The sequence below is a fragment of the Triturus cristatus genome, chromosome 9, assembly GCF_964204655.1.
Source record: "Triturus cristatus chromosome 9, aTriCri1.1, whole genome shotgun sequence".
NCBI classification, from domain to species: Eukaryota; Metazoa; Chordata; class Amphibia; order Caudata; family Salamandridae; genus Triturus; species Triturus cristatus.
In genome coordinates this window covers 14,660,169-14,680,897 of record NC_140592.1, presented here as the reverse complement: position 1 = coordinate 14,680,897, position 20,729 = coordinate 14,660,169, and the positions used below count along the sequence as shown (strand labels likewise).

Below are 20,729 nucleotides of genomic sequence, written 5' to 3'. Positions count from 1 at the left end.
GAAGATTCCCGGGGCCAGCGAGGAACCAGGGAAGATTCCCGGGGCCAGCGAGGAACCAGGGAAGATTCCCGGAGCCAGCGAGGAACCAGGGAAGATTCCCGGGGCCAGCGAGGAACCAGGGAAGATTCCCGGGGCCAGCGAGGAACCAGGGAAGATTCCCGGAGCCAGCGAGGAACCAGGGAAGATTCCCGGGGCCAGCGAGGAACCAGGGAAGATTCCCGGGGCCAGCGAGGAACCAGGGAAGATTCCCGGAGCCAGCGAGGAACCAGGGAAGATTCCCGGGGCCAGCGAGGAACCAGGGAAGATTCCCGGATCCAGCGAGGAACCAGGGAAGATTCCCGGATCCAGCGAGGAACCAGGGAAGATTCCCGGAGCCAGCGAGGAACCAGGGAAGATTCCCGGGGCCAGCGAGGAACCAGGGAAGATTCCCGGGGCCAGCGAGGAACCAGGGAAGATTCCCGGATCCAGCGAGGAACCAGGGAAGATTCCCGGATCCAGCGAGGAACCAGGGAAGATTCCCGGAGCCAGCGAGGAACCAGGGAAGATTCCCGGGGCCAGCGAGGAACCAGGGAAGATTCCCGGGGCCAGCGAGGAACCAGGGAAGATTCCCGGATCCAGCGAGGAACCAGGGAAGATTCCCGGGGCCAGCGAGGAACCAGGGAAGATTCCCGGGGCCAGCGAGGAACCAGGGAAGATTCCCGGGGCCAGCGAGGAACCAGGGAAGATTCCCGGATCCAGCGAGGAAACAGGGAAGATTCCCGGGGCCAGCGAGGAACCAGGGAAGATTCCCGGGGCCAGCGAGGAACCAGGGAAGATTCCCGGGGCCAGCGAGGAACCAGGGAAGATTCCCGGAGCCAGCGAGGAACCAGGGAAGATTCCCGGGGCCAGCGAGGAACCAGGGAAGATTCCCGGGGCCAGCGTTCGTCGTCGGCGCAAATCCCGCTGGGCACCTGCAGACGACCGCAAGCGCTGCCACCCGGTACACCTGGTCTGCCGAAGGAACAGGAATTTGAGCTGGGTCTTACTTCGGGCGCTCCCTGACTCTTGCACCCCTGTCTCCAGCGAGAAAGGGGGATGCTTGGAGCACTCGGATGACAGCCTGGCTGGCTACCCCTGTGCAGTGCGAGCCCCGCCTGCGGGTCGGTTGCTCGGATTGGGCTAGCGGCTGAGACCCTAGGGCATATTTCCAAACTCATCAGCCCGTCTATTTTATAGATTACATTTATGTAGTCTACACTGGTATTTTATATCATTCCATTCCATGCTCTTTTGATCATTTTACGCCAACACTGGTCCCACACTGTTATTTTATGCCGATATGCTTTGCTTTTCTATACTTCTGGTACACAATGTCGCCATGTATCATGTTATGCTATGCACATACTCTTTTTTGTTCACTTCCCACCACCACTGGAATGTTATACCTACACTGTTACTTTAAGTCGACAGGCCTTTACTCACTTTATGCCAACACACATTTCTTGTAGACACCACTGCAATGTATCTGTGTTTATACCCATGTACTTGTATTTACCCTATATGTAATTCATGCACCTGCTCCAATTTCGTCAGTGTACACAGCTGTTTTGAACCTGTGCATTCCCCATGTAATGGTAACGACCCCATATGTAACTCTTGTAACCTCTATATGTCAATTGCGTAAAGCGCTCTGATACCTTCGGCTCAAGTTATCTCTACAAAAACTCAACACATAAATAATTGAACCTCTCAACAAGTCAGTTCGTCCCAGGGTGGCACAATGCAGAGCATTTGTATTCGATAGCATTCAGTTTGAATAACTGCATCCCACTGCAGATACCACACAACGTCACAGGTGGAAAACTTGAGAATGTGGATTTCATATCCACCCCACCCTACCACTCAGTACAATTAACACACTGAATAGATTTAAGTGCCACGCATGAGCAGTTTTGCAACCTACTTATATGTCACACCATGGCCCCATAGGATTACAGGCTTCCTGGTCAGCCCCAGCAGTAAAAGCCAACCGCAACTGGCTCTTTGGTCATCGGAGTGTGCCACACATAAGGGGACTCTCACATGAGGGCGCAGGCGGACGCTCTGCAACTAACAGCCCTTTGTACGCACACCTCAGCTTCCCTTCATGCCCACCGCACATCACCAAGGCGAAACAACTGGAGGACACATCCTGACCACAAGCAAACAAACAACACTTCCCATGTGGGACACATTATAAACATACCACACGGTACCCTCATACATAACCGTGCCCAGCAGAGGTTTGGGTGACACCAGCAGTATAAAGAAGCGGTGTATACATGTGATGTTACATGCAGGTAAGTCCTGTTTAATGAAGCCACACAACTCTTAATGTTCATAAAAGTACATTTATTCCTGGACTAAGCATGAGGCCAATAAGCAGAGTAACACTATACTAGCACCTCCCCAGGAGGCAAGTTATGCTGTTGTCGTACACATAGAGGCAGAACGTATTAGTTTTTGTTGCGCGGTTACATACAAAGCAAGCCCCGGTCTCCAACTACAACGAGAAACAGTTGGGTTCAGGTGAGTGACAGTTCCTTCCAGTAGGTGCCTCTGCATCCTTAACACAAGGCACGCCTGTGGAAACAAACATTTGAAGCTACAGCATCATGCATGCACAGCTAAGCTCATTTTAAAATGTGTGATATGCTGCCACTGGGAGCCACAGAAGGAGTCCAAAGAGGGCAGGTGCATTCACTTCATTAAGGCAGAGGTCTTTGCGTTGCTGTGTTGCCCATGTGGGAAAGCGCTTAAAGCTGGTCTTCAGCCCGCTAGTACAGCTCACACTTTATTAAATGATGTGCCACAGGGACATAAAGCAATCTGTCCAAGATCACGCTGTTTGGTCAAGAAATCTTCAAACTGAGCTGCCCAAGTTCCTGAGTTGTCGGTCTCCTCCCTGTCTATTGGCTAGCACTGGGCTAGCTAGGAAAGGGCAGAGGGGTAAGTTTAAAAACGTTTCATAGCTTGCTAAGAGCTTGAACAAGTGACCTAGAATGGTGGAAATATATGAAATGACGTACACCCAGCTGAGAGTGCCCCTGGTAAAAGGGATCACAATACGTTTACCACTTGTTTAAGGCATATAGGTTGTCTAAGGTGATCTTTAACAAAGGGACAAACCTTCAAGGTCTGGCGGGCAGGACTTTGGGGAAACGACACAAAGTTGAATTTGAGTGTTCATTCATTCGATCTTCAGATTCTCATTGGTGGAGAGGAATGACAAGCGCAGTGCACGAGAAAGATTTCCCCTACCACAGTCCCACATGTCAGGAGACCGCACACCGACAGCTGGTTTAAGCAAATGTTTGAGAAGGCTACAGAGCGGTGATTTCAATTCAGAAAGATGTAAAGAAGAAAGAGGCTTGAAAAGGGCCATAAAGAATGGCAAGTCATTTAGTGCATAACACACATAGGGAGAGACCTCCAGAGAAGAATCATTAGCAGATTACCAGAGACAAATCACAGCTGTGATGCAGAACAGCAAAGGGCAATAAAGGTATCAGAAACATCTTGCAGTAGGGTTAGCGTCTGCTGAAATCAGATGAAGATCTTCCACGTCTGCCTGCTGCACATCCACAGATCAATTTCCGAACACTACCTTTTCTTCGTGAGATATCATCTATGTGTGTGGTGAATTCCAAAATTAACCCATCTGTGAATTTAAAGTTACAGATGTCCTTAGCATTCATAATAAACGGAGTGGTGGATATCTTTCCGCTGATGGACCTTGTAGGTGCGCATCAGGTCAAGGGTCATCTCAGGAGAGGCAGCGTTGAGCTGAACCAAAACCCACTGGATACTGAATCATGCTTAAATAGGTCATGTATTTTGAACATGATTTTATGCCGTTTGATTCCTTTCTTGCTATGAGGTGCATCGGTATGCTCCAATTCGATTCTGAAGTGTGTTGGTTTACAATAAGATGAGCTTTTCTAAAAAAAAATATTTCTTTAAAAATAAGTACTTAGCAGAACTAAGCATTTTTTTAACTCTGTTTCATAATTTTGTAAAATTATAGAGTATTCTTGAGCATTTTAAGAGCCCCCTGACATACATTTAGTTTCACAGTATTTTTCTTAATAGATCAAAACAGAAGCAATACTCTCCAAAGACGTGTCTTCGATTTGTATTCAGAAATGTCATGGGGTTACTATTAAATACGAGTAATATTTTTGTAGATAGATCTTATGACGTACATGAGAATTAGGCATAACTGGAAATAAAGATTTCTTCCATTGACTGAAATCCTCAACTAATGCAGAACCATCAGTTATACGTTGTCCCTTTCACCCCGTTGCAGTTTACTACAGTCCTTGTATCATTCCACACATATTGTTTGTTGTCGCTGGAACAGGATTTTGTGTTCATATAAATACTCTTATTTGTGTTTTTGAACCTTTTATTCCCGAAGAAGCATCCTGAAGTGATCTGGATTCCTGAAGACATATTCTGGAGTCATCTGGATTTCTGAGGATATATCCAGGAGTCATCTGGATTCCAAGGATATATCATGGAGTCATCTTGATTCCCGAGGACGTATCCTGGAAACATCTGGATTCCAGAGGACGTATCATGGAGTCATCTGGACTCCTGAGGATATATCCAGGATTCATCTGGATTCCAAGGATATATCATGGTGTCATCTGAATTCCCGAGGACATATCCTGGATTCATCTGGATTCCTGAGGACATATCTTGGAGTCATCTGGAGTCCCGAGGACATATCCTGGAGACATATGGATTCCCGAGAACCTATCCTGGAGACATCTGGATTCCCGACGACATATCCTGGAGTCATCTGTACTCCCAAGGACATATCATGGAGTCATCTTGATTCCCAAGACGTATCCTGGAGACATCTGGATTTCTGAGGAGATATCTTGGAGTCATCTGGATTTTTGAGGATATACCCAGGAGTCATCTGGATTCCAAGGATATATCATGGTGTCATCTGAATTCACAAGGACATATCCTGGAGACATCCGGATTCCTGAGGGCATATCTTGGAGACATCTGGATTCCTGAGGACGTAACATGGAGTCACTGGATTCCCGAGGACGTATCCTGGAGTCATCTGGATTCCCAAGGGCATTTCCTGAAGTCATCTGGATTCCGAGGACATTTAATGGAGTCATCTGGATTCCCGAGGACATATCTTGGCATCCTCCAATCCTTGATGTAGAGGTGAGTTGACGAAAATAAATCAGACTGTATTTTCTACCATTGACAGCACCAGCAGGAGTAGGGTGTTTGCAGAAATGGTAACAGAGTTCTCTCTGCCTTATTGGGTCCCTGCATCATGTAGATAAATGTGTTTTCTGATGCTGGGCTCTGCCTGCAGAGCACTATGAACAAGAACTTAGAAACCAGAGAAAGGATCAGGTAGGAACTGAATGAAAATCTAGACAAAGATATTGCCTCCCACCTCGAAGTAGAATTTCAGGCACTTAAGACTTACAACACAAACATTAATAGAAAAGTACAGATATGAAAACTAGCCAAAAGGAGTAGTGAAAGTTAGAATAACAACCACAGATACTGCTAAAAGTGCATAATACATCTCCCTAGTGTCGTCCCCAGAAACGACTGGACTGTGGAGAAACAAGATGTTTTCCGCTAGGCACTTGCCTCTAATAGGACACTAGGCCTGGGATAGGTCTAGCTTGCTTGACCTGTGACTGACGCGAGGGAATCCTCAAAGTATGCTGGCATCCGTAGGAGGTACAGGTTATACCCACCAGTCTTTGGCACTCATGTAGGTACATTAATGTCAAGAGGTTGGCACATGGATTCTGCAGCCAAAGGGCTCCATACACCATCTGTGTGGTCTACGCACAGAAACAACCAACCAAGGCCGTCTCTGCCCTCACTCTTCCAGCACATCCGTTCCCTGACCTGTGGGGACATCTCTCGACTAGTTTCTTCCTCAGTTCACTTGTGTTCTCCCCAGTCGATGTACCGGTGCTCTAACGCCAATCAAAAACATACTTCCGCTCTCTTGCTAATCCCATATAGACCTTTATCCTCTGCTCAATCTAAAAAATGCTAATTTTAAAGTTTAAAAGGATTAGAATATCCTGCAATTTTCTACAGCATGAGCGCGGAATACAAACGAAGGAACATTTAAAATTCCAGGTAACAATCAAGAGGAAATGTTTTAAAGCAGGCATGCAGGTGAAGGAAAAGAACGATAGTGTAAATACGGTTATGTCTCATGTCATCCAGTGGAATCCCAGGAGGGCGGTTTACGAATTAACATAAAGCAGGGAAAAAGTGGTGGGTACCGTGGATAAGGGGTGGAAGATCAGTGGCGGGACAGTGAAGCGGGAAAGAGCAAGGAGAAGTTAAACTGTGGAGTCGTAGAACGGGTCTCAAGAAAGTGCCGGGAGGGAACTGGGCCAATCAGAGAGCTGAGAACAAGGGTGAACCATCAAAGGAGAAGAAACTGAGAGAGACAGTCCCATACATGTGTGAGAAATATAACATGTGAAGCATAGGCATAGAGTTTATACTCCGTCTCAAAGAAACATCTTTTGTATAGGAGGATTTAAGCTTCTTTTTAAATGTTGCAAGGATTGGGGTATCATGCCCCAATCCATTATATACCTGTACCTACCCAAAGACAAAAGCCACCTGTATGATGCCCCAAATACAAAATGCTTCTGTATCCCACCCAACATAAAAAATACCCCCATCCTCCCTGAATATAAAACAATACCTCTGTCCTTCCCCAATACAAAATATACTTCTATCCTTCCCCAATAGGAAATATACCTGTATACATATATCACGCACAGTCCAGAACATATCCCACACCACGCTACCGTTTGTAAAATATGCTGCCTGTCCTCAAAGCATGCCTGTGACCCCTCCACCCATTTCAAAGCCCCATTGACCTCCCATCACAGGCTGCTGCCTTCCCTGTTCAACACATCCCTGAAGTCTAGTGACGGCGAATGACCTTTACAACACGGTCGTTACACCGCAGTACATTTACATCGCAGTTATTAGAACGCAAGTTCTTACAACGACTTGTGCTGAATGGCGCTCTAAGCTAAGGAATAGTATGATTTACTATTCCAACACCTTCCCTACTGTACGTAGGCTGGAGTTGGAATGGTAAATCATACTATTCCTAAGTCCATCGCCCTCCAGCGCAAGTCGTTGTAACAGCTTACGTTGTAATAACTGCGATGGAACGTACCACGATGTAAATCATCGCGTTGTAACGTCACATATTCCTAGTGACCCGTCTCACTCTTCCAGCCACCCAAAGTGTCCTGCTGCTGCTCACCCTCAATTAAAGAAATGCGGGTGCTCTGAGGGCCCTAAGGCACCCTTGGTTTCTGGTCTCCGCCCCCTTTATTGAACCAAGATAGGGACTGTTGTAGTGGGGGCTGTACCTGGAATAAATTCACTTTTGTCTGAAGCACATGTTAAGATATCATAACAAGCATTACATGAGGACTTTTTCCAGTAGTGTAGCTTACTCCTGCAAGTGTATGTGTAAGCTTGGCCTAAGTCAGGAGTAAGTCACACAAACTCACAGCAAGCGACGGTAGGCATTGGGCCCTTAGTTCTTGCAGCCCAGATATGAGTAAGGCTGTAGCACGGCAGCGATGCAGGGCTCGCCTCCAGGAGGATTGTCCCCTGCTGATGACGCGCACCTTCTGGTCACTGTCGTTGCCATCTGTGGAAGAGAGAAGAGGTGCCCGGGGCCCCCACATTTTAGGCATGTTTGATCCTTCTACGTCCGGCTCGGTCAGTCCAGGGAGGTATCAGGCCTTCCATAAATGAGATTCGAGTCACACTTTGGCTTCACAAATGTGGACTCTTTTTCCCGGATCTACCGGCTTGTGATCACCAAGCGGCAGTCATGTTATGAAATTCTCTCCCAGTCTCAGGGAGAGAGCGGCAGGAGGCGAGATCCTGCTAGAGAAAGTCCACCACAATCCTTCTTTGGTACAACTCCACCCTTGTGGATATCAGTGTGTCACGCGACCAGCAAAATCCAACTTCTCTTTTCATGGTCACTTCCCTGGAAGAAAATTCATTTGGTAATTTGCATCTTATTTTAATATTTTTGAACTTTTTTCGACATCCTCACTCTCCCTGCGTGTTGACTGTTATAATGCACATACTACTTCAAGTATTATAAAAACATCACACATGCATCACTGTTTTGTTGCTAAAATAAAAAATATTGTCCATAAGTTTGCAAACTTGTATCCTATCCATGTTCTTAGGTGCATGCTGTGCGGCTCCAGTCCAGGGTCAGGGCTTCCAGTCATGTTCCCTTTGCTGCCTCTGTGAGAGTTCAGTGTCTTAGAGACATCACAACAAATGTCGAATCGATCTCCAAGTCTCGCTCAGAATCGATTCCGGGACTTGACGCGGACGATGACGCGGCGCTCGAAGGCTCTCTGCATGGTTTGCTCGATCTGCTTCAGAAACACCTGCGGGATCCGCCCACACAGAGTGTGCACCGTTTCCAGAAACTTCGACTGCAGAGGGTAATACATGGACTGGTAGAGATTGTCTTCAAAGGGAAACTGGAACGAGAAGAAAGCTCTGGTCACCCTTCAGATTACAGATCATATAATACCGCCTCGTGCATCAGCGCAGCGCCAACTCACAACACGTCTCCCATGAGTCTGTGCGACGTACTCCTGTAGAAAATGCAGGAGTATGTGGGGCACCAATCTCACCTACTGACAGATATGTGGTAATGGGGTCCACTGTGACTTTTGGTCAATTAAACCCTGGACTATGACGTCACCTGAATGCTCACTGACATGCTAGGAAAGGTCGCCATCTGCAGGTGGGAGTCAGTCACACGCCAGCCTAGACGTGGACGCGTGCCTGACGTGGGCCCCTGCAACAGAAGCGCTTCAGAGGTACCAGAGAGACAAGCCATTTCCACTTTCCTTTTACCTTTACATTCTCTGGTAGAAGCATCTGTTAAATACAGTGCTTAGAAACTGTTCATCTGTGGCATTAAGCGCTACAATACATCAAGAAATAATTGTCCTTAAGCATTATAGGTCAGACACACTCAGGCTTCTTGGTCTCAACACGCACCCCTTTCCCCGAGCAGCACAGCGGCTTATTGAAGCTTGTGTGAGCATTTCAGAGTCTCAGGCACAATGACATGTTGATGTTCATGTGCTCCCTTCCCCTTAGCTCCAAGGACATTTATGGGGTGATTTCTTGCGATCAGGCGCGCTCTGGTGTCCAGTTTTGATGGTGCCCTAAGGCAGTCGCCTTATTTTCCTACAGGGTCTCCCAAAGCGTTTCGCCATCTGATTTTGTTCTTACAGATAGAGCACCCGCTTACGTGTTGGGAATCTAATGATGGGGGGCATCTATGCCCATCATCATAAATCAACCACCCAGTCACACTGCGCTTCCCACTGAAAGGAGATCGCGCCCAACCTGATGCTCAGACCCTGCCTCACCTGGACAAGGCCGGCTCCAGGTTTAGTTAGAGCCTCAAATTCAGTTGATTAATCTCTTGACCAGACTCGAACCCTTGCACTCGTGAAACTTGTATGTACGTTGGCATTGGATGATGCCCATGAATAAAAAGGCAGTGCTGATGCCAACATGTACCGTCCAGGATAGATACTGGCTGGCGCTGCTCCGCCCACCATCTTCTATTATTTATTTATACCCAGGAGCGCTGTCTTTGCAGGTGAGAAGGTGTCGGTCACAGACCTCACTGGTGCAGAGTTGGCCGAGGGCTAGTTTTCTGCAAACTCCTCTAGAACTTTGAGTACCTGTAGAAACTTGCCTACTGCTTTCTGTGTGCCTATCGGACCACAGGGCGACGTGGTCTCTAGGGTGGGGGAGGTGCAGTGATAGGCTAGGAGGGTCATACTGAACATATTGTAGCCAGACCAAGAAGCCAGCTCATAACTCAGTAATCCACGCCCTCGTTACTGCAGAAGACTTACTTCCCGTATCACCTCGTACATCGCCTTAAAGGTGGGCTGCTTGTCATCATGGTAGACCCCTCGGTTACCATGGAGAACAGACACTCCATCTTGCTCCGCCCCTTTGCAGTTACTTCCATACATGCAGTGGTCTGGCCTGTAGTTCCACTGGCAGGGAAACACATACAGCATCTCTAGGGAAAAAGAATGAGAATATTAAAAGGAGAAGTCAGAATGTCAGCATCTCTAGACAACATTAACAGGAGAAGTCCAACTTTTAGCATCTCCGGACCAGATTCAAAGGACAAGAGGAACTTTCAGCACCTCCAGAGACCATTAAAAAGAGAAAACATACTTCCAGCATCCCTAGAGAGCATTAAAAGAATAGAAACATACTTTCAGCATCTCTGGAGAGCATTGAAAGAAGAAAAACATACTTTCAGCATCTCTAGAGAACACTAAAAGGAGAAGAGACTTTAAGCATCTCTAGAGAACATTAAAAAGAGAAAACATACTTCCAGCATCCCTAGAGAGCATTAAAAGAATAGAAACATACTTTCAGCATCTCTGGAGAGCATTGAAAGAAGAAAAACATACTTTCAGCATCTCTGGAGAGCATTGAAAAAAGAAAAACATACTTTCAGCATCTCTAGAGAACACTAAAAGGAGAAGAGACTTTAAGCATCTCTAGAGAACATTAAAAGGAGAAGAGAATCGTTCAGCATCTCTAGAGAACACTAAAAGGAGAAAACATACTTTCAGCATCTCTAGAGAACATTAAAAAGAGAAAACATACTTTCAGCATCTGTAGAGAACATTAAAAAGAGAAAACATACTTTCAGCATCTGTGGAGAACATTAAAAATAGAAAACATACTTTCAGCATCTCTAGAGAACATTAAAAAGAGAAAACAATTTGGTCAGGGTGGAATTCATATCGGGGCGACATCTGCACCCCCCGCAAAATGTTGAACTTGATGATCTGCTCCCTCCTTGAATGGCTCTCAATAGTCATAATGTGCAGAAATATTTGTATTTAGAGCATCATATTTGTGTTGTCGGTGTCCCGAGAGAGGCGAGATATGTGGCCCGTGCCTGCCTTGATGTGTGTTCCCACATAAGAATGTTGCGTAACCCATAGAGTGGAGGAATCTCCGCTCCCCCACAGTACACCACGCCAAATGTTTCGTCACCTCGCTGATCAGCCCCTGCTGTGTCGAATACTGAAATGTGCCGCCTCTGATTGTCATGCCTATATATATTTAGTTTGCTCTATTGTGATAATGGTTTCATTGTCGATGACTGTTAATAAAAAGTTTTATTAAAAAAAAAAAGAGAAAACATACTTTCTGCATCTCTAGAGCACATTAAAAGGAGAAGAGAAACTTTGTAGCATCTCTAGAGAACACTAAAAAGAGAAAACATACTTTCAGCATCTCTGGAGAGCATAACAAGTAGAAAACATACTATCAGCATCTCAAGAGAGCATTCAAAGGAGAAAACATACTTTCAGCATCTCTAGAGAGCATAAAATGGAGAAAACATACTTTCTGCATCTCTAGAGGGCATTAAAAGTAGAACAGAAACTTATAGCATCTCTAGAGAACATTCAAAAGAGAAAACATACTTTCTGCATCTCTAGGGAACATTAAAAGGAGAAGACAAACTTATAACCTCTCTAGAGAATATTAAAAAGAGAAAACATACTTTCAACATCTCTGGAGAGCATAAAAAGGAGAAGAGAAATTTATAGCATCTCTAGAGAACATTAAAAAGGGAAAACATACTTTCAGCATCTCTGGAGAGCATAAAAAGGAGAAGAGAAACTTATAGCATCTCTAGAGAACATTAAAAAGTGAAAACATACTTTCTGCATCTCTAGAGAACATTAAAAAGAGAAAACATACTTTCTGCATCTCTATAGAATATTTAAAGGTGAAAACATACTTTCTGCATCTCTAGAGAACATTAAAAGGAGAAAACATACTTTCTGCATCTCTAGAGAATATTAAAAGGAGAAAACATACTTTCGGCATCTCTGGAGAACATTACCAGGAGAGGAGACATTCAGCATCTCTAGATAACATTAAAAGGAGAAAACATACTGTTTGCATCTCTAGAGAACATTTAAAGTATAACAGGATCTTTCAGAATCCCTAGAGAACACTAAAATGAGAAGAAAAACGTATAGCATCTCTAGAGAACTTAAGACAAGAAGGGAAACTTTCAGCATCTCTAGGGAACACTAAAAGGAGAAAACATACTTTCTGAATCTCTAGAGAATATTAAAAGGAGAAAACATACTTTCTGCATCTCTGGAGAACATTACCAGGAGAGGAGACATTCAGCATCTCTAGAGAACATTAAAAGGAGAAAACATACTGTTTGCATCTCTAGAGAACATTTAAAGGATAACAGGATCTTTCAGAATCCCTAGAGAACACTAAAATAAGAAGAACAAGCATTGGCATAGCCAATAGGTCTCGCCTTTGTGACCTTATAAGTGTTTAGCCATGCAACAGTTGCATAACTAAATACTTATAAGGTCCCAAAAGCGAGGCCTATTGGCTATGCCAAGCGACCGCAAAAGTGATCGCGATCAAACATCAAAGCGGCCGCGAAAGTGAAAGTAATCGCGTGAAGCGCGGCGCGCGCACCCGTGCACATGCACTGTAGCTCTAGGCTGGCCTGGTAGCACTTTTTGGAGCCCTCGCAATAAGTCTCGCCGGACCAGCGCATGCGCTGGGTCAGGCGAGACCTAAAAACTTATAGCATCTCTAGAGAACTTAAGACAAGAAGGGAAACTGTCAGCACCTCAAGAGAACACTAAAAAGAGAAACATACTTTCAGCATCTCTGGAGCACATAAAAATGAGAAGAGAAACTTTCAGCATCTCTAGAGAACATTAAAAGGAGATGAGAAACGTTTTGCATCACTAGAGAACATTGCAAGGAGAAGAGACACTGTAAGCATCTCTAGAAAACTTTAAAAAGAGAAAAGCAACTTTCAGAATTACTAGAGAACATTAACGAAGAGAAACTTTCAGCAGCTTCAGAGAACATGAAGAGAAGAGACACTGTCAGCATCTCAAGAGACCATTAAAAGGAAAAGAGAAACTCTGAGTTTGTAGTTTTAAACAAATGTGTTAAATTGTCAAATAAATTCATATTTGATGACAATATCAATACGTTGCCTGACTGCCAGAGCCTTTCCGTTTTTCAATATTATCGGGATTACCTCAATTAAGCAATTGTCATTGAACTGGCGTTGTAAATATGCGAAGACGTCAAGCAGGAAAGTCAATTAAACGAATTTACAAGGCACTGAAACGAAGGCGCCGCGACGACCAATTAGGTGACAATAAATCTAAGGATTGGAAAAGGAAGAAAGGAAAGGAACCGGCGACGAGGGAGCAGTGTACGAGGGCTGCGTTTAATACATGGGCCCCGCTAAAAGCTGCATTTGAATCTCTCCAGTCGGGGGGTGTCATTCGTTTTTGGGTCCTGACAGTCCTGAATGTTTCAGTAACCGAAGTGAGAAAGGCTTGCGCATGCGCAGTGCGCAGTGCTTGCTGTAAGTGACTTTCAGTGGCTTCCAAGAGGGATGTACACGAGCTCCGGCTATGACAGGGTGTGGGATATGGGAAAGTTAGAGCATAAAACTTCTTAACGCCTATTAAAGGATAAAAATCATTTTAAGGTGAGAGATAAGCCTTAGACTGGGACCAGGAAATAAGTATTTTTACGTAAGAAACAATAATTTTTGCATTTTTTATGTACATTTGTTTAGCTAAATCAGCTACCACTTTTTAAATTATTTTCTTAGTCGCTGAAGAGTGGAGGAGGCATTGTCTGCTGCCTTAACATGCATCTAAAACTTACTTTCATAGTTAAAAAAAAATCCATCAAATGAACAGCAAGGGTGAAGTTTTATTATGAACTGGTAACACTCGGACATATCAGGCAGCATGGACTCTTTTCTTATAGGTTACCCAGAAAATACTCAGAAAAGGCCTTCCGCATATTCAGATTTGATACATAAGGAAATTAAATATTGAAATAAAAGGTAACAAATTGAAAACAAACAATAGTTTCTGCATACTCTTAAAACAAAATGTTAAAACACAGGGTACCTGGATTAAATGAAAAGATGATGTTCAGAAGGTCTTGGTCGCCCCAGGTGATGTAGGTTTTGTATTTTTGGTACAAGGGATACAACATTTCCTCCCACGAAAGGCCAGACGGTATCATGCTATTCTGTAAAACATAATGTAATTTTTTATTTCAAGGCTTTTAAGTGTGAATCAGTCCCCATGAGCGCCATAAACAGATTAACAGGTAAGGGGCAGATTATGAAGCGGCCCCTGCGGTCAGAGCCTTCAGGGTCGTATCGTAATGGGCCGCTCGGTTTCCTTTCAGACAGCCTCATTATAACCGAGACGGTCGCAAAGGAAACCTGCCGGTCATTCTGGCTGGCTTCCGACGGGCGCGGGGAGCCCGTCTGCTAGTTGGAATCCGGCTAGTAATCTCAAGCACGGGCCTTTCTGGCCGTTTAGATTACAATGCACGGATCCAACATGGTTTGCATGCCCGTCTGTCCGACATGGAAACCATGTTGGGAAAGCATGTTTGGGGGCCCACAGCAGGACCCCCTCTGGTGCAAGGCCTCCGGTTGGAGGCTGAGGGGCACCTATGGTGCCCCCCTGTTGATCCCTGCACCCTGTGGCAGGCACGTTAAGGTGCCAGCCACGGGGTGCAGGGGTGAACCGCACCTCCCATTTCACTAAGGGAGCACGCATTCCGGCTGATTTATGGCCCAAATGTATGCTCCCATAGTGGAATATAGGAATGCGACAGAACAGTGTTCGGTCGCATCCTAATGAGGTAGACAGGACTGCCGACCGGGTGTCGGTCGGTCCCAGGACGGAGTCGGTGTCCGGCAGAAGGAATTCCACCCGACATCGAAATCAGGCCCCAAGTGTTATGTTCTGTTATGCAGATTTCTACAGCGCCCTTTCACCCGGAGTCTATCCTGGCGCTGAGCAGGTTTGAGGTGCCTGGAAGGTTTGTGGAAGCAGGTGTGATTGTTTAAGTATGCTGGGCCTTGTGTTATGTAGCGCCTTGAAAGTGTGTGAGGAGTTTGAATTGTGCTTGTGTGCAGTGGCGGCTCCTCAAGAGAGTGCTGCGGGCGATGGGGCAAGGCGGGGGAGGGGCAGGGTGGGGGTAGTAATCTCCGGAATTGAGTAAAGAAATAAATAAACAAAGCGAATGACATTGCGCACACTGCAACGCCAAATCGGCGATGCAGCGCGCAGTGTAATTTGTTTTATTTATTTCTTCACTCAACTCCGTTCGGCCCAATTCCAGAGTTTACTACCCCCACCCTGCCCCTCCCCCGCCCCGCAGCACTCCCTCGAGGAGCCGCCAGTGCTTGTTGGTGTGTGGGGACCAAGTGGAGCTCCTGCTGTGGTGTGAGTGTGTCGTGGGAGGATGAGAGTGATTCTGGCCGCTGAGTTCTGACAGGTCTGCAGCCTTCGGGTGAGTTTCTTGTTGATCCCAGCATAGAGGGTATTCCCGTAGTCCAGCTTGCTTGTGTCAAGGACGTATGGGGTGTTTTGTGGGTGCTGATTGGGAGTCATTTGAAAATCTTCCTCGGCGTCTTCAGCCTATGGAAGCATGAGGCGGTGACGGCATTGACTTGGGCGGTAGAGTTTTCTCCCAGTGCCGGTGCTGAGGTCCTTGGTGCGGGTGGGTGTCAGTCCTATATCTGTTGGCCACCAGGTGGCGTCCCATGCTGAAGTGCTCTTCCCGAAGATCACGATTTGGGACTTGTCAGTGTTCAGCTTCAAACAGTTGGTCTTCATCCAGTCAGAGGTTTCAGTCCTGCAGGCGTTGAACTTGATCCCACTACTTGGCGCCTTCTCTGTAAGTAGATAAAATATTGCGCGCCGTCGCCAAAGGACAGGACATTGATGTTGGGAAACTGGATGATGCTGGCTAGCGGGATCATGTATGCACTGAAGAGGATTGTGCTCACGCAGGATTCTAGCAGATCCCCGCAGATGGAGTAGCAGGTATCCGTGGTGGACGGTGCCAGGCGGTCTGAGTTCCAGTCAGGAAGGAGCAGATACATCGGAGTGTATGTCTTGGATACCAATGCCGTAACTGGATGAGGATGGGGTGGGACGCCGTGTCAAACGCTGCAGAGAGGTCCATGAGGATGGGGGCTGCAGTGTCTCCTCTGTCCAGAGTCATGCGGATGTCATCCGTGGCGGCGATGAGGGCAGTTTCCATGCTGTGGTTGGGACTGAAACCAGACTAGTAGTCTCAACTAGTTGGTGGTTGATTAGGTATTCCGTGAGGTGTCTGTTGAAGATTTTCTCTAATCCCATGGCTCGGAATGGTAGTGGGGTAATCAGTCTGTAGTTGATGAGCATTAAAGTGTCCGCTGAGGGTTTCTACAGCAATGCGAGGCCAGTTGTGTATTTTGAAGCATCTGTGAAGGTTGCAAATAAGGTGGAGACATTCAGAATGGTTGTGAGCATTGTGCTGATGGGGTCCAGTCCTCTGGAACAGGCATGGTGGGAGAAGGGGTCTGTTGGGGCCCTGAGTAGCTAAACTTCATAGTGGTGGAGGTTTCTTCTGGGGGCTATGACAGGCCATGTGGTTAGCATTGGTTCTTTGGATAGGATCGGGAGGCGTTTGGCGAGACCTGTCTGGTCCACTTGCGGGTTCAAGTTAATGTAAGTGGCAGTGATGTTTTGCAGAGGTCCTGTGTGGCGGTGACTGCTGAAGAGGTGAAACCCTTCACGATGGTGAAGACGTCTTTGCTTCTGTTGGGGCTGGCATTGGTGCAGTCTGCCAGAGCGGCGCCTTTGGTGGTCCTGATCATTTGGTGGTAGCATCGCAGGGCGAAGTTGAATGGCCTCCTGTCTGCATTGTCCTGGCTCATTCTCCATTTGCGCTTCCGTTCTATGCAGCTGTGTTTCATCGGTCTGAGTTACTCCACGTATCAACTCTTCTGGAGTCTGGATAGTGTTGTATTGCTGTGTTTGAAGGGGGCCAGGGAGCTGGCACAGGAGATGATCCAATTCTTCAAATTCTTGATGACTTTGGGGAGGCTGTTGCTGTGTTCAAGTCACTGGGTGTTGAGAGCCGTGCTCCAGTCCTTGTCAATGAGGCTGTTCCAGTTGTCAGGCTGGTCTGGCGGTGGTGCTTGTATGTTGGACCGGGACAGGGATGCTGAACTTGATTACAGCGTGTCTCTCCAAGAGTCTTGCGTGCACTCATTGGCACAGATGTTGTCCAAGGTAGTGAAAATAGGGTCCAGGTGGTGTCTGGTGACATGGGGAGGTCCCTGTGCTGGTTGGGTGAGGCCCAGACTTCCAAGGTGATCGATGAATGCTTTTGAGCTGGGTCTTCCAGAGGCACGTTCAGGTCGCTGAGTATGATGGGATTGCTAGCGACAAGGACGAGTTGTGCGACGAAGTCCGTGATAGTGTCAGTAAAGTTGGAGCATGGCCCTGGTCGTCTGTAGATGAGAGTGCCGATAAGAGGGAAGTTGGCTGTGATGCGGAGCTTGACGGAGGAGGATGATGGTGCTTCTTGGAGGATGCCATGTCCATGGATGTGGAGCGGCTGATGGTGTTCTTATGAATGATGGTGATTCCTCCTCCAGGCTTGTAAAGTCTGTCTTACCTGGCAACCTTGCATCCAGGGGGCAGGCGGGTCTGTGGTGATGTCAGGTGCCAACGTGGCATTCTTCCAGGTTTCTGTGATTGAAAGTACACCCGGGCATTATCGTCTGAGAGGTTGTGGTGCGTGAGCGGTTATTGAGGAGTGTGCATGCAACTGTGAAGCATTATGTGAGTGGTTGCAGGACTGTGTGAGTGTAAGAGAGTGGAATGTTGAGTGCTGTTGGTGCAGGTGCAGTGATTTTTGCTAGGTGCATTAAAACATGCACGATGCGCAGAAGAACGCTTATACAGTGTTGTGTGGTGTGTCAAGCCAGCTTGGGAAGTAGCGACTGGGGTTGAGGGTGCAGAGGGTCGCAGCTGGGTAGAGGTAGGAGGACCAGGGCTTCTGGCACTAGGTGCATCTAGGAGCACATAAGCGCAGAGTGGCTTGCCTTTGGTGCACCAGCGGCGCACCCGCTGCGTACGACTGAACATCAGTCATCTTTAAGTTGGTTCTGGGAGGGCAGAGGAGTCAAAAAAAGGGTGCACACATCATTTCTCATACTTGTAAGTAAGAGTGGAGAAAACGTCTTCAGTTTAGTCTACCCTCCTCGATTTTCCGGGAGGAATCCCTTCCGGTGTTCAAAAAACTGTTGAAGACTTGGCTGTTTTCGGTTTCGTCAGCAGCCTCTCATTCTGCTCTCTTTGTCTCTTCCCCCGAGCGCCATGGCACCTTCGGGTTTTAGTGCGCTTTATAAGTCCTCATCCTATCCTATCCTAGATAACAGAAAACCTACATAAATAGGATAATAATGGCAGACATTGAAACAGCAGCAGTGAACCTCAGTCTGGAAGAGGGAAGGCGCTTTGTAACAAGGCATGAGGGGGAAGCATTGTGAGGGCTCAGGAGAGAGATATGTCGCAATCAAGAAGCCGCTGCCCTAGCTTCTGCGAGGCGGGAGTTCTCAATTCTCAGGGAGCTTCCTGAGAAAGGCTGCACTTGGATGCAGAGCATTTTAAAAACCAAGACATACAGAAGAAGCGACTCAGAGCTTGTACGAGAGTAGGACCCTCCGAAATGTTACATTTGTGCACCTGCCAAAGGTGAGAGTCGTTTTTCACAATTATATGAAAGTTGGGTGTTAGGGACATGCATCTGTGTTAGTAGGTAGTCACTCCACAGTGATGAGAAAAAGGGTGATGTGGTAAAACCAAACGCTGCCCGAGACAAGGTGTGGCACAGAGAGCGCAGTGGTAGCCCATAGTCTAACCGCGACAACACTTCAGACTGACCTTTTGCCTTCGAGTCCTTCTCCGGGATGCGCTTTTCATCCTGTGAGACGCCCGAGTTGGAAGTCACCCATATCAAACCTTTATTTTATTTATGACTGAGCTGACTGAAACTGAAGCGCCTAGATACCCTGCGCTTTATGAACCCTGATTGATTGATTAATTGATTGATTGACTGATGATGCTGAAGGAGTTGGTGCAGTCACAGATAATGAGTTTGGAGGGAGAGTGGTAATGGAATCCAGCCAAGACTGGGTAGAAATATTAGAAGATGGGGGAGATGACCAGAAACTGAGCTTTTGGGTCTTGATTTTCCGATAGTGTTTTATTATCGTTGCAAAAATATCGTTAGACACAAATATTCTGCCAATAATATTGTGATTTCAAGAATATTGTGAGATAGAATATTGAGGGCAAGAATATTATTTTTTAAGTATTTACTATCTTTTTTTATATAGTTGTGTATAATATATTATTTTCTTCTGTCTTATTACTTCTTGAGTTATATGGTGTATGTTAATGTTAATTATGTATAATTATTATCAGTATAGTTTATTTTATTTTTCCATGGCAATATATTTTTTTCTACTTTATTGGAATGTGTTTATTGGTTGGATGTTGACATTGTAGGGTGGGAAGTTTTTTTAAAAATAAATAATTTATAATTGTCTAATGATACACTATTTATTTAATGCATTTGAAATTCTTAATTTGAATTTCATTTACATAAATGATTACATTTATGAATTCATAGATGCTTTAAAAAAAATGATAAAAACATGAATTTCACCACTCAAGAGTCTAATTATTCTTTTATTAGATTTTCTTTTTTACTGATTTTATTTTTAACACACATTTTTTGTTATTTAATTTTAACAATTATTTCCGCGTTGCTGTATAAATACATTAAGCCGGCTAATCTTAAAAAGAACCACTTTTTTGTTATTAATAGGTTATATTATACTCCTGCTAGGATTGCAAAGTTTGCCCCTCTCTCAAATCCAAAATGTCCAAGATGTGACCTGTCCCAGGCCAATGGCCTCCACATCTTCTTTGAGTGTCCCCAACTTGCACCTTTTTGGAGTGGAATTGAGAAAGCTTTAAGTGGGATTTTCAAAGAAGAAATCTGCCTAAATGTTACTACGGTGTTTTTTGGGGATGATGGTACAATGAGTAAGAAATTGAGCCAAATCTACAGAGGTCGACTGCTGTACCCGATTCTACGGGAGATTTGTTTGAAATGGGGAGACCCGTTGCCCCCAAAGCCTCAGGAATGGGTTAGAGCTGCCTTTTTAGTGGCCAGACTGGACCAGCATAGTAGCATCATGGACGATAGTTTAAAGGATAAACTGGCAGGCCTTCACCGATTGGGGCAGAGGTTTGGGCTTTCTGTGATACCTGTCGGTCCTATGATTACACCAAGTCACGAACAAAGAGGCTGGTCTGGCTTGGGACCAAAGTGAACGAAGTGGCCGCGGGGCACATAGTTTGGTTAAGTGGCTATTCGAGAATTGCAGACACTTTTGGTGAGATGAGGACTGAAAGAAAAAAAAAATAGAAAAAATAAAAAATTATTTCCGTTATAATTTTTTATTGTATCTTTCTTTTTTAGTAACATTTTTGTTCTTTTTAAATGTCCATAATTTTTATTGTACAAGTTAATTTTATTTTTTCACCATTTTTAATATACTGATTTTAAAAATATTCATAATTACTCTTAGTATTTCTTTTATTATTTGTGTTTGTTTAATAATTGTATTTATTTCCAAATTATGTTTATTTTTTGCATTTATTTTGAAGTAT

At 45.6% G+C, this 20,729-nt stretch overlaps 1 protein-coding gene across 1 annotated transcript in view; it reads right to left on the bottom strand.

The window, feature by feature from the left end:
• Nucleotides 1-8,086: 8,086 nt before the first annotated feature.
• Nucleotides 8,087-20,729, bottom strand: part of GXYLT2 (glucoside xylosyltransferase 2) — a 110,402-nt gene continuing 97,759 nt past the window's right edge. Inside the window, exons 5-7 of the mRNA XM_085624235.1 lie at nt 14,094-14,217; nt 9,984-10,156; nt 8,087-8,579 (exon numbers count right to left, since the gene is read on the bottom strand). Coding sequence (XP_085480361.1) covers nt 8,397-8,579; nt 9,984-10,156; nt 14,094-14,217 — 480 coding nt within the window. The 3' untranslated portion in view covers nt 8,087-8,396. The remainder of the gene's footprint in view (nt 8,580-9,983; nt 10,157-14,093; nt 14,218-20,729) is intronic.